We start from the raw sequence: 15043 nt of genomic DNA, 5'->3' as shown, positions 1-15043 counted from the left end.
TTCTAACGATAAGATGAGCATGAGAGTCACTGTCTCTGTTTTAGTTAGCACTGTGAGGCTGGGTGACAGGCACACTACAGATGTCACAGATGATCTTTCGAAAAAGCAAAGGACTTCATTTTTTTATTTTTTAAGATTTCAGAAACCAAACAAACATTCTATGGATTTTTACCCCAATCATTTTAAATAATTTAAAATTATTGCGAAAATTGAGTTTCAGAAAAATAGTGGTAAACAATGGTCAACATCCTCTAGTATTAATTATTTTGTTTGCTACTTAGATTACAATATCAGATGAGAATCATTCAGATCTTTCCTAGGGTGATATGGTGAAATGCTGCAAACTACTAAATTATTAGCAATGCTGATATAACAGGGATGGGGTGGAAATATTTCCAGCGAGGTTACCAGCTGCAATCCTTTTATTCTAGCCACATGTGGTGTACCCAGTCATATTGCTTTACATTTCATATAATGTACCGGTAAGAAACATAGCTACCTAAATAGATGCTATTCCTTTTAGCTTTTAATTCATTTTAGTTTCTATTTATCCACAGGCCAAGTGGACAGCATAAGACAGATCTAGTTTTATTACAGTATGTGAGACTGGCTGTACCACCATGAGTGAATTTAATTCTTATTCTTTGAGCTGGATAAATTACAACAAAATATAATCAAAGGAATACTGGGTTTCGCCCCAGGCATGCAGTGATTGCAAGTGCTGGGTGTGATAATACATAATGCACCTTCATACATCCAAGAATAAAATACACAACAAACTCACAAGTGTCAGCTAAAAAGCCCCGAATAATCAAAGGTTCTAAAAAAAATAAGCATGGACCTAAAACAAATGATGACAACATAATTACTTCTGAAAGTGATGAACAGGGTAACAGCAGTTCCTACAGGGCCTGTAGCTATTCTTGTTCATTATGGCTGGCAGTTCAACTTAACATAGGAATGTACAAATCATACCTGTTTATCAAGAAACTCTCGAGCATCTTTCTCAATGTGACCCTCGTACAAGTTGGTTGTCATGCTCATAAGGCCCATTTTCGATAGTCCAAAATCTGTAAGCTTTATATGTCCCATGGATGTAACCAATAAGCTGAAAATCAGAGTGATATTATTTCTTTATTATTATTATTGCCATTTATACAGCGCCAACAAATTCCGTAGCTCTTTACAATATTTTAAGAGGGGGGATTTAACTATAAATAGGACAATTACAAGAAAACATACAGGAACGATAGGTGGACCCTGCTCAAACGAGCTTACAGTCTATAGGTATTTGTAAAATATTTTAAAAGGAAGGATACATTAAGATTTCTCTCATTTTCAAGTATGTCCTGGATATTGTTTAAATTATAAGCGATAAACCATAACTCATGTTTACAGATACATTTTCTGTACAACAAGTAAAATAATATTAATAAATATACATATTACATAATTTACCCATTCAAGTTTTAAAAACACTGCACGGATAGCAGCGTCCTCAAAATCTCCACTGAACTACGGAGGCGGAAACTCCCAATCTCGGCTACATCCAGAAAAGCAGTTATACCAGGAGTTATACTGCTCAGTGAAATCCCGATAAGATGAACCAAGACCTTGTACATGCAGGGAAGGAAGCAGTTCCAGCAGCATGGCAGAGATGCACGCTATGTTATCATCCATTACACTTTTAATCAAATCTGTAAGTAATAGACTTGAGAATTTGGAATCTGCCAATTTGGCTGCCTCATTAGTTGCTCCTCCTAATCCTACCTCTACTCTCCCTCCTCAAAGTCTTTCACAGGGTAATACTTGCACAATTATTAATTCTAACACAGCAGTCATGGCTACCCCTGCCCACTTAGACCCTTTAGTATTAGAAAATACATTTTAGAGTTTAGAGATGTCAATTTGGTGTCTCGCCGCATTGCTTAACATGGTGTCATTGAGAATAGGTTTTATACCTAGGGGGATTTTTCTGTCGTTCTTAATGCAAGGGACCCCGTATTTAACAAAAACTTGTCAACAGCCGAATTTGTTCTGGCTTTCAGTCTATTCAGAGATGTCATTTATTCCAGTTTCATAGATGTCATTTATTCCAGTTCAAAGAGAAGAATTAGATCTCTACATACGCAAGTTGGTAGGTCTAGGCTACAAGTACGGTGGGTTTTCTTTTTACAACACAAATAGTTTTTTGCTAAAACTGCTGCAGCACTACACAGTTTAATTTAAGAAATAATTGGAGTCAGTTGGATAATTAACTATTTTGCAAGCACTTTTCTGGTTTAAAAACTCCCACATGTGGAACTTGAGTGTTCCCATATCTCATGAAAAAAAACAGAGGTTGGTAGTACCAGGCTGATTTTTCTAGATATCATTCTAGACTTTTCAACTATGAAAGCCAGTCTCCCTGGGGACAAAATTCAGCGAATCCTGGAATGTATCGATCGGGCTTTAAGACTAAAGTCATGTACTCGGAAAGAGCTTCAGTCCCTTCTGGGCTCGCTGACTTTTGATATGCACATTATCCCATAGGGTCGGTCATTTATTTCTCACCTGCTCTGTCTTCTACCAGTGCTCCTAAACGATGACTCTAGTGTATTACGTGATGCTAATACTATCGCTGACCTCGATTTGGCAAGAATTTCGTGCTAACTGGAACAGGAAATCCATGTTCCTCCCCAAACTGTCTGTAGACTCACCCAAAGTTTGGACAGATGCTTTGTGGCAATTTGGGGTATTTTTTATTTACAAGACTCCTGGCACCCAGGAACTAAAGTACTACCAACCTTTTAAGACACTTCAGCCTAAATCTATCTCGTAGTACCAGCCATCTATTGTGTGGTCACAATTGGAAAGGTAAATCTGTAGATTGCTCTTCAAATAAGTCAGCAGTGTGCAACAGAATTAACAATGGTTGTACCCAGTCCCTAACTTGGACGGCTTGTTGGGAAACTCATATGATTAGCCACTGCACACCAGTTTTACTTTGTCAGCACTCAATATCCAGGGATTCATAATGTAGCTGCTCTCATTTTAAATCTCAGATCTTTTTCAAACTACACCTTACAGCATCAAGACAAGCTTCAGAGACCCCAGCCTTCCAGGATCTGGTTCTGGACTGGACATATTCATGTCTCACAGCAGGTGGTTAGCCCGTGCAGCATTATCCGAGAATACGAAAACAACTTGTGATGGCTTTTCGCATCTATGTTAAATTCACATCTGAATATAATTTGTTAGATGCTTTTTCACTGGAATCCATTATCGCGTTCACAGCTTTTTGCCAACTTAACCTGAAACTCTGATAATACCATTAAACTATATCACTGTATCTTATAGCTGTACATCACCACATTCTGACCCTTGTATAAATAAAATGACATTCATTACGAAATACCCAGGTAAGAATATACTTAAGGTCATTCATAAAGTAGAACTCCTATCGCACCAAATACCAACTAAGCTAAGTTCCGCTCTCTCTCAGATCTTTTACACACTAACCCTTGCAAATCATGCAAGAGTACAGCTATTAAGCCATCCATCTATCTAGCATTCTATGGTTTCCACCCAAGGAAATTCACTGTCACCAGAATCTCATATGCAGCCAATTGTCTCAAGATACGATATTTACAGTAAATGGAAGACCACTATGTCCTCTCTGTCCAGCACACCAAGACAAACCAAACTGGACCCCCACCGCAATTCCATTATATCCCACCAATAATCATTGATGTCCAGTAAAAGTAATAGATCAGTTTCCCAAATTTTTAGTAGGCAAACCTCCTCACTTTAAATGGCCACCCACTTACTACATCAAGACACTCAAAACAAAGATATACACACACACACACACACACACTACATACAGTATAGTTTTTTTATTACATACATTTTATGTATTTAAAACAACTAGACCACATTAACCTTACATAGCATTCAAACACCTTGAGTTAAACCAAAATTAAGGGGGATATGAATTATTTAAGAGAGACAAAGATACATTTTCGTCTTTAACATTGTATGCATATGCAATGGATTGGTAAATCAAATAGTTTTGCAAGCCAGTCACCTTCATACTTCATTTAATAATACACACACATCGAAATAATGGAGAATTTAAAATTACAAGTGGCACATTCACTGTGATTTCCTTGCAATAAATGGGATCAGAATATCTTTCAAAGATTACGAATATTTTCATTAAATGCCGTAGCTGTAATTAACCCTTGAGGTTTTCACAGTGGAGGTGGTTGTTTTATAATTCAGTCACGTTTCGTATATCAGGTACTGATCATAAATAAGGCTACGGGCATCTGTAATTTGCCAACCCATCCATTGTGAATAGAAAAACAACATAATCTTTGAACTTTTTCATATTATTGCATGTCCAACGTGTCCAAGGCATGCCCATGGTACAGAAGATGAAAATAATTTAGTTAACTTTATTATCAACTGTTGAACATCTATACAAAATAGATATTTTTGCATCTAGATAACGTCACCAAGCTGAATTCACCAAATAAATAGACTTTAGAGTAACGGTTTAAACCTCTTAATTGAATGTTATGTGATACGTCAAATAATCTGCACATCGTTAGAATTAAATGAGATGTGTATGTATGAGTGAAAGAGACACACAAACAAAACATTACAATACAGTGTATGACAATTATACAGATTTGAAAGAAGTGGTTAATTTTCCATAATGACTGTTACAGGCTAAACAAGTTTTACAACAAATAATGCGGGTTCAGATATTGTTTTCTTTTGGCAGCTGTTATCTGGACAAATACACACATAGATCCACGCTGTATAATCATGCATACAACAAATGTTTGTTCCAAAGACAAGAAGAAAAAGGAGATAATCCTTCTTTTATTTCATAATAACAACCAAAACAAATAATCAGCAGTCAAGCATGACGCAGGTCAGCTAGTCATAAAAGGACCTAGATATTCCGCCACAAATTGCCCAGGTTTATTTTTTGTTCACTAGGTAATATCAGCTACCTGTGATTAAGCAATCAGTACATGTCTGTCATTTGATGTTATTCCATCTTGTTAAGCTTTAAACTCACAAAGGAGCTAAGCTATATTGATATCACTGTTGTGCCCTACCAATGTACATAACCGACATTCAGAGACGCTGTGGAATGAGTGAAATATTCCTCTTGTGTTGATATCCTTAATAGTAGCACACCCTAGGCATTGTTCCAGAGTTGCACATCCCAGAAGGCAATATTTAATAAAATAAAAGGGACCATGTTTATAGTACTAATGACTACACAATATACTCTGTGAATGTATCAGGCATTATTGAGGTTCACCAGTCCATCTTAAACAATAATGGACTGTTTTTTTCTGGAGCACCTACCGAGCAACTTCAAAATTGTGTAGATTTCTCCACAAATTGTAAAGGACTGTAGAGGATTGCAAAGCTACATAATCCCAGTCTTTGTTTTACACTTTTTGTTTGTTGCATTGGAATAAATTTGATGTGCTACTTTGGAATTCTCTAATGGCCACATTAACATGCTAATTACCCATTCATTTAAGATTGAGATGTTATTGATCCCCCAGCCTCTTGATACCAAGACCCCTATGCATATTAACTAAAGGGTAACCTACAACTCAAAAAAGTGTTTGCTGGTCTGAGTACTTGTGAGTACACGGGATGCCCTACTAATTGCTAAAGGAGAAATATGTGGCTGTTCATCACTCCATGTGTGGTGAAGTGAGGATGTATCTCATTTTAAGTACCACATGCAATGCCCTTTCAAACATCTACTGGTGCTATGGGGGGGAACCCCAATCTCCTGGTTTTAACTTCTGATTCCCTCATAACAACAAACATAGAACATTGGACTATGACATGCATATGCCATTGGTCATAGGTACCATGAGTACCTATGAGTTACCATGAGTTAACCATGAGTATCCATGTAAACCAGTGATTCCCAAGCCCCTAGAAACGTAACTGGAAAATAACCTTCCTTTTCCCTAATCCAAACATGAAATATGTTCCTACCAACTGCACCACATTTTACAGTTAAAAATCAACAGGAAGGGGGAGAGGGCTTTGTGTACACTCGCATTATCTACATAAACCTGTTAGTTGTTTGCTCAGTTAGAGCTGCATTAAAGAAAAAAGTGTGCATGATCACCTTTCTGTAACTGGAAAACCAATATGTTTTAGAATAAAGCAAAGGTACAATATAACAAGGCAGAACATTGGAACTGAGATTTCTGTTGTTACAACGTGCTCTGAACAAATAAATACAAACTGAGTAAGGCTCCTTCCGGAAGAAAAACATTGAGATGGAACAAGTTGACCACATAATCAGAATTACTCTAAAATGAGCCACACAAGGTATCTAAAAACTACTTTATACATACTTGTCAGGTTTTAAATCTCTATGCACAATTCCATAATTATGGAGGTATTCTAATGCCAGAACCGTTTCAGCAAAATACAACTGTGCCATGTCAACTGGCAGTGGACCCATGTTCTTCAGTAAGGTCGCACAATCTCCACCTAAAGAAGAGAACAAAGGACTCATTAAATGTGCCACAAGTGCTCATCTTCCAATTAAAATTTCCATCTAAAACTAAAAAACAGCCATCTAAAAAAGTAAACATGTAAGCATAAAGTGACATGGTGGCAGTTTATAATGTACAAACGTTTTTAAAAGGCCACTCCAGACCAGCTAAAACCCTTCAACTTGCTGAAGAGCTCAAAGTGTGAAGAATCTGCCATCTTTTTTCATTTTACAATAAGTGCAGATTTCAACAGAAATTTGCACTTTTTTAAATTGATTGACAACCTGGGGGAGTTAGACAACAGGTATTGTCACTTTCTGGTTTGATCGTCTCAATGGAGCTAAACTCAAGAGACAGCAATTTAGTAGATCACCTGCATTCCAAAAGACGTTTTATTGAGCTACATTGGGCAGTTACGTAGTCTAAAGGTGATTAAAAGGAGAGGGCTTGCAAAGAATTCATACAAATGATCTGCAACTTTTGCAAACTGTTTTTAGATATACACCCAATTTTAAAATAATGCATAATTAAATGCATGCATGTTTTGGGGGTATATGTACTAAATGGGATTTTTTTATTGATTTTTTTGCGGGGTGGCAGTGAAATTTATCTTTAATAATCTTTCCAAAGCCTGTTCTTAAATGCACTAGGAACTCAAAAAAAAAAAATTAATTTGGTTTTCAAAAGCAATGCAGTGTAATCCATAGGCACTTTGAATAATTACTTCAGAAAGAACAATCAAAGTGAGCATAGGTTTGAGTGAATACCTTACCTTCTACATATTCCATGACCATGCATAAATGGCGCCTTGTCTCGAATGAACAATACATGCTGACAACAAATGGATTTTCAGCAAATGTTAGAATGTCTCTCTCCACGAATGCCTGCTGAATCGAATTTCGGAGGATTAAGTTTTGCTTGTTGATCTTTTTCATGGCAAACCTCTGACGTGTCTCTTTATGACGGACAAGGTAAACAGCCCTGGAAACAAATAAATCAATGCATTTTAAGCCATTCTAATTAATGGTTAATGCCTACAGGGAATAAAAAGTAGATGTGTGCGCGTAGAGAGGGGCCATAATGATCCACAACATATTTAAAGGTTGGTGGGTTGAATGTTCTATAATTCCCCTACGTTGGCTGAACTGATGTTTGAACATGTTACAAAAATGTAGCTCAAAGTTTCAGCAAGAACAAATGTCATAATATAAGCATGAATGAATAATGAGTTAGTTTGTCATTAAACTAAACCTTGAAAAGACATAATGACTTTATATAATATATAAGGGGAATATTAGCATTACTAAAAGTTTGCTCAATAAACAGTTGAGGTCAATAGACAAAGGAGATGCAATAGTCATACCAAAACAGCCAAGTTGGCCAACATTTAAACTATTTTTTTTTCTTTTTGGCCTGTTTATCTTTGTTTATCAAATCCTATTGCAGTTCATGGTTTTCTAAAATATCTTCCTAGGAATAGACATACACTCACTCAATTATACTTCTTGCAGCAATCTATTCTATTTCTAATTTATACCTTTTATATTTTACCAAAAACATAACCTGAAACATAATACATAATACCATCCTAAATGATCCCATATTTTACAACCATTATGGTACTCCATTGAACAACATAAAAATGTAGTTTGTTGCACTCAATACAATAAATCACAAAATGCGAATAAAGTATTAAAATGGCATTAAAATCAGAAATAAAATCACCCTATGTTGCAACGCACAAATAGCACATGCTTTTTATCTATACACATGGAACCCATGAAAAACATACCAAGATGATGAAAACATATCCCCTATCAGTGGTGGAACTACCGTGGTCGCAGCTGCGACCGAGCCTGTAACTCCAGGGGATTCGGCCACCCTGCAGACCCCTGCAACCGGGGTGTCCGCAGGCTATGTAACATGGGCGCGGTCCACACAGTACAACCACCGGGGCCACGCATTCAGGGGCCCATCACAATGGGCCACCCCATGGCAATGAATTTCCAGGGGGCTCCCTTTGATGATGTCAGATGCTGGAAGGAAGTGACAGCTCCGGTCACTTCCTCCGAGCAATCACTGTGCCGCAAGGGAGGAGGAAGTAGAAGAGGGAGTGAGAACTCTGACTCCCATCAGCCTGAGCTACTGGACCCCAGGGAAAGTCACCCTCCTGCACCTAAAAGGTAGGAAATAGGAGGGTGACTAAAAGATTTTGCATGTGTGTGTCTGTATGTATGTCTCTGTATGTGTGTGTTTGTGTATGCGTATGTGTGTCTGTATGTGTCTCTATGTCTATCAGTGTGTGTGTCTGTGTGTGTATCTGTATGTCTGTCTGTGCGTCTGTGTATATATCTGTATGGATGTGTGTGTGTGTCTGCATGTGTATCTGCTTGTCTGAGCGGGGACATATGGGGGGGCCCAAGGGCAATTTTTGCACTGGGGTCCCGTGGTTTCTAGTTACTCCTCTGTCCCCAATCTTTTGCTTTTATTGAATTTTGCTATCAAGCTCATTGAGTGGGTGCTGCATTCTGAAACCACAGAATACACATATTTAAAACCAAAGACAGGCTCTGATGGGTGCAGTAAAACAGGAAATATTAAATGTACAAACACTGTTGCTAAGACAGGACCTGTCAAAACTGGGGTCCATTGCGTAAGCCTGCCAAAAACGCCAATGTATAATCTTGTACTGTAACTAAATCACCATTAGTTATGTAAGGTTATTAGTTTTTTTGTTTTTTTTTTGGAACACTGAATAGACCTCTTAATGGATATTGCAGGAGATGTAACATATTGGAGTATTGTGTGCAATCGCATGACTTACACACATTTGTATTACGCAATGTATATTGAGTTACAGTTGAGACGATGCATACTTCACACCTTTTGTTAATGCACATTCATAATTTACAAATCACAGGGTGTCATCCGTTTTTTTGTAACCCATATTAAAGCCATCCTTTTACCGTCAGGCATGAGAGTAGTTATCACTAAAGCTGTACACCACTGTCTGACTAAAAGTGATCTCCCTTTCATAGCAGATTTCCTCATTTGGGTCCAAGATGGATTTGGATGGAAAATAAACATAGGCTTGCTTTCCTGGGAGAAGCTCCAGCACTTGACATCTATCAATTTTGTGTATTGTTTATGATCACACCTAGGAAATTGCAGGATTTACAATAGTGGGAACTGTAAGGATCACGTTAATAAAAATGGAAAGAGTCACTCAATTAACTAGTGCAGTGCTTTATGTAGCTTACCAGGAAAAAATAACCAGGATATTTCACACTGGCATAAGGACTTCAAAACCCACAAGGCAACACATGGTCTCTAGCCCCTTAACAACCTATGATGGACTTATTCCTTTAAGGATGTCCTTCCCTTAAGGGCCCATCGCAGAATAATTCCAGCATGGGTGTCCTTCCCTTAATGGCCCATCACAGAATAATTCCATCATGCAGTACTTTACCAGCAGGGACTATTTCCCTGTTGGTAACAGGGGAACTCCAGATATAAATTTGATACCTGGCGTTCCCCTCTGTCAGCTGGGGCCAGAATTAGTAGCCCTATTTTGACCAATGAGTTGTATGCAGTGCTCACTGCAGCTCAGCTCTTTAAGTAAGAATTTAACTCACCCAATTCTACAACTTTGGAATAAGTAGGGTTAAATATCTGCTCACCAGAGAGACCCAGGTATTAATGGTCTCAAAATGAGCGCTGTATACAGCCCTTTAAATCCATTGATAACACTGCAGCTGAGCAATTGTGTTCAGCCATGGCAATTCTCTGTGTGCAGCTTAACTGTAGTAGACTTTGCAGGGTCTCCCAACATACCCCCCATGTCGTTTGGAGCGATGCTGGGCATTGCCAATTGACCGGCACAGATCATAATATAATAGCACCGTTTTAGCTTAGAATTTCCTTTTGCTAATATCAGTGCTGAATTTAGGAGTAAAAATAGATGAAGTATTAGAATTAGGTTTAGGATTAGTGTTTTTGAATAGGATTAGAATTCAGATTACCATTAGAGCAAGTGAATTATTCTAACACTATTGTTATGGTTAGGATTAGGTTTATGATTAGGGTCAGGAATAGGGTTTGCTTTAGGATGAAGATGTTGTTGCGCACAGTTAGAAGAGTTTTATTACAGTCGTACACTTGAAATTTAAAAAAATAAGCAGCAAACAACTGAAAATTAAAATTAATACCACAAACAGAAAATAAAGGTGAAAAATGTCACCTCAATAAAGTTCAAAATATATTATGGTATACATTCATGGAGTGATATAAATAGGTTACTAAAAACACCCCAAAATGCAGCATAGACCCAACTTCAAATTGCCATTGTTTAAAAAAAATAAAAAAACTGCACTGGGCAGGTTATACATTCAGCCCTGTATGTTCACAAGAAAACTGACAAGGGCATGCCAAGTGTGTAATTTTTTACATTCTCTATAACACTAGCATACATAAAAAAAACAAAGAAATTAACCTTACATTTTTAAAGAATATGGTGCTGAAATGGCGATACAATAAGGCCCAAAATATACCATAGGACATAACCTGTGATGTCTACTTTCATAATTGGTATGCATTATGGGGCAATTTTAACTGTAAAATTGTCACAATGCCCCAAAATGTAGAATAAGCCCACCAAATCAGACATTTTCCCAGCCCCTGCTCTCTCAACAACACAGCCAGTGGTGTATTTTGGATTTGTGCTGCCCTAGGCACGACTAAATTTGGGCACACCCAAAATCTAAATTTGCCCCCCAATTCGTGTCAAGGCCATTTGTTTGACTGACAGACACATGCCACAGTCATTGGCACACACTGTTTAACCAACACACACTGACAGGCAGACACTCAGATACACATAAAATTACATACACACACTGACACACACTCACAGGCACACTCATTCTCACTCACAGACACACACTGACAGCTACACTCACTCACAGTAAGGTGGACAGCCCCAGAACAGGAGGCAAACAAGGCATTTGTCTGGGAGCATAGGTGGCATTTTTTGGCACCCCCCCTGAAAGTGTCGGCCTAGGCAAATGCCTTGTTTGCCTTGTGATAAATACATCCCTGAACACAGCCTGTACATATTTACATATATACTCCATAATTAAACAATAGCAGTTGTTCCAGATGCGGTTTGATTGAAGATACAGAGAGACAGATCTTTTTCAGGGATTTCAAACTGGCGGAATATTTGATGTTTTTTGAAGTTTCTTCCACAGTTGTGGAACTCTTTATAAAGGAGCTTAACTCATTCCCTTGTTAGAAAGTGATTATGTACCAGACAAAACAAAATGTTAAAGCCCCTCTGGTTTAGAATGACTTTTACAGCTTAAATCCTTAAGAATATGAATGATATGTATATTGTAAGATCACATTATCACACTGCAAGACAAAGCAGAAGTCATATAGGCTTTTGCGTTCTAGATAGGCGTGTGGAAAATATGCACCTATTACATTACTTTTAGCCAGGGATTGACATAAGCTTCATAAGAGAGCTCTATTTTTGGATAGTTTGGATTGTGGCTAGTAAGTATAACCCCATACAAAGATATTATATATATATATATATATATATATATATTATTTTTTTTATTAATTTTTTTACCTGGACCCTATTCAAGTCCTGACATGCAAACACTGGTTTTATCACGTTATACATAGAATGTGGTAATTCTAAGAACTGAATTGCATCTAGAGCTGTGATGGTTAACCCAGACATTCATGAACCATGTTTCCTATTATGCTTATTCACCCTATAGGGAAATGTTGTTTAGCAACACCTGGGATGCCACAGGTTCTAATCAGTTATGCAGGACTTCAGAGTTCTGAGTTCAGTAACATTTGCACTGTAACATCTGCTGTACCAATGCTCTCTGTTTTGTTATACACCTGTATCAATCTGTCATCATAGTCATTTTTTCTTTTTAAATAATGAAACTGATAGTTAGAGTTTTGCTAGATTAGAGCTGCAGCACCGTTCGTCTGAATTTATAACATTTATTTTGGTCCCTTTAAATCTAATCTGGTTATTTGATCACTGATGAGATAGAACAGTTTGTAACCTTGATTAATGTTAATAATGCTTTCCCACACCTTCGTTGCAAAGGAAAAACATTCTGGAAAAAAAACAGAACAAAGTGTTTTGGAACTAAACACAATGGAATGATCCAGTTCACACTGTGCCTTCCACTGCTCAGCTCAGGTGTCTGTATATACATCCCTGGATTATTAATAGTCTGTGCAATTGGAACCACATTTCAAAAACTAGCAACATCTCTCCTATTTCTCACGGTACACTCATATTAACAGAGCTGTCAGCTAATCACACTACAGAGCGCTCTGTATTCCGGTCTTCTCTTCAAAATGTATGTTTATAATTTATGAGAAATTAAATGCATCTTGCTTGAATTGTTCATTGTGAATAAGTCAATAAAAGATTCCATTCTGATTCCCTTCCCTGGAGTTGTGGTGACAGTCCATCCGACCTGGTCATACATCTCTTACAAAGTGCCGCTGACTCTCCATGCCCTCCCCCACCAAATCTTTCATCATGAATGCTTGTTATATTGCTCAGTGATTTAGTTGCTTGTTCCAGTATGTCATTTTGTGTCTATGGCTCGGATTCAGAAAACCATTGTCATTTCCTTTTATATTAGAATAATTCAAAAGATTATAGAGCAAGATATAGAGCAATACTCATATATTCCTCATTATCACTGCGTTTTATTTCTTCTGGAAAAGTGGAATTCTGGAAAACAAGCTGCAAAAGTTCCTACTTTAAATCATTGGTAAAGGCTCATCATTCAAACAGGTGACTAATGTTGCTGGTAATTAAATCTGCACATACCATTATTGTGGTTAGTTGAAAATATTATGAACACTCCAAACACCATCACCACTACAACACTGCCTGGTACTCCCCCAGTATAAGTAGTCAAGCCATTTTAGAATGTTATGACTTTTTATCTGGCTTCCACCAGGTGCTCCTCCCTGCCTCCTCTCCTGCTTAGGAGCTTCTGAGGCAAGCCCAAGACTTTTGAGTTTAGCTCTGAGCTGGAGGCTTCAAGGAGCAGTAGAGGCAACTAGCTGGACCAAGTAAAAAAAAAAAAAATAATAATAATAATAATAATAATTAATATATTTTTTTTTTTACTAAAACGGTGTGACTACTTACATTAGGGGGTGATGGAGAACTGTTGAAACAATAACCACTACAGTACACTTTAGTGGATATTGTATTTGTAGTGTTCCTTTAAGTTCTTTAGTTTATGTAAATCAAGTGACGTGCTTTATTGGTGTATTTTCCCTTTCAATAGCAAGTGCCCAGTTTGATCTGCTCTAAGAATGATTAATATTATCGTTGAAGGAGGGAAGATTTATGCTACAATAAAGAAGTTTGATTTTTCTAAAGAAGCAGAATGCTGGTACTGTTGTGGACTACTAAATGAAATGTTACTGAGCAACAGGTATAATCTAACACACAGGACGTTTGGAGTTCAGGATTTATATATTTTTGTATATATATGAGTGTTTATTGTATTATCTGATTCATTATATTAGGAACAGACCAGCAAATAATACATATTTTGTATATAAAATAACATTGTATATAATTACATGCTACTATACTAGAAAGCAAAATATAGCAAATTAGAAGACTGAGCAGAACAGAATCAGATTATTTTATCATATATTTTTATTATTTTCATTAAAAAAAAAAAAGACAAAAAGGTAGATCCCCAAATGTTGCCAAACTACAATGCCCATAATGCATTGCCAGTTTAAGGGTTTTCCTAGATAAAATGAAGTAGAATAGAATAGTTGGGGTATAACTTTTGGTTGACTTTATGTTTCTTTTTAGGCACAGCCTGAGAAGTAAAGGTAGAACATCATCCATTAACAAACACATTGTTTGATTCTGTAAAGTTAATGTACTGAATAGCCATTGCATCATTTTTGGCAAACAGCAATGTGAAAACAGCAAAGTTAAGCATCATACAACAGACAGGTTCATCATTAACCTCGGTGTTTGCTGTATACACTAAGTCAATCAATTTCCTTTGCAAATCCGGTTCAAACAGATACACGCAAAGTAGCTGAACTGGGAGAGCCAAAGAAAAAGCAGACACACCTGTATGGGATTCTGTGTTGTAATTACACTGGTTTTAAGTCTTGCTTACAGACATCAGCATGACAATTATCATTTAACATTTACCTAACTGTAGGCTTTGCAGACTTAGTGTATGTATTTATGTTGGTGCATTTACCATGGAGGTTCTCTCTTGCCTGGAGTGTCCCTTTAAGAGAACACTGAGTCATTTAATGATTTCGGAGACAGCACCTCATTAGTGATATCACATCCTATCATTGTTCTCCACGTGCAGGTTAAGTGCAAAAAAGAAGGATTGACATTACAAGAACAGCAAACATGGCAGTGACTCACAAGCTGGTTTACGTGTGTGACACCATATTGT

The 15043-nt window shown here is 37.2% G+C and overlaps 1 protein-coding gene across 5 annotated transcripts in view; it reads right to left on the bottom strand.

The window, feature by feature from the left end:
* The window catches only part of MAST4 (microtubule associated serine/threonine kinase family member 4), a 503913-nt gene that overhangs the window by 36232 nt on the left and 452638 nt on the right, over window positions 1-15043 (bottom strand). For all 5 annotated transcript variants that reach the window (XM_063454083.1, XM_063454086.1, XM_063454084.1 and 2 more), the window contains 3 exons: window positions 7312-7520; window positions 6396-6534; window positions 976-1108 (listed from right to left, as the gene is read on the bottom strand). In XM_063454083.1, coding sequence (XP_063310153.1) covers window positions 976-1108; window positions 6396-6534; window positions 7312-7520 — 481 coding nt within the window. The remainder of the gene's footprint in view (window positions 1-975; window positions 1109-6395; window positions 6535-7311; window positions 7521-15043) is intronic.

The sequence above is a fragment of the Pelobates fuscus genome, chromosome 5 (assembly GCF_036172605.1).
Source record: "Pelobates fuscus isolate aPelFus1 chromosome 5, aPelFus1.pri, whole genome shotgun sequence".
Taxonomy (NCBI): Eukaryota; Metazoa; Chordata; class Amphibia; order Anura; family Pelobatidae; genus Pelobates; species Pelobates fuscus.
This window is presented reverse-complemented; position numbering and strand designations above follow the sequence as displayed.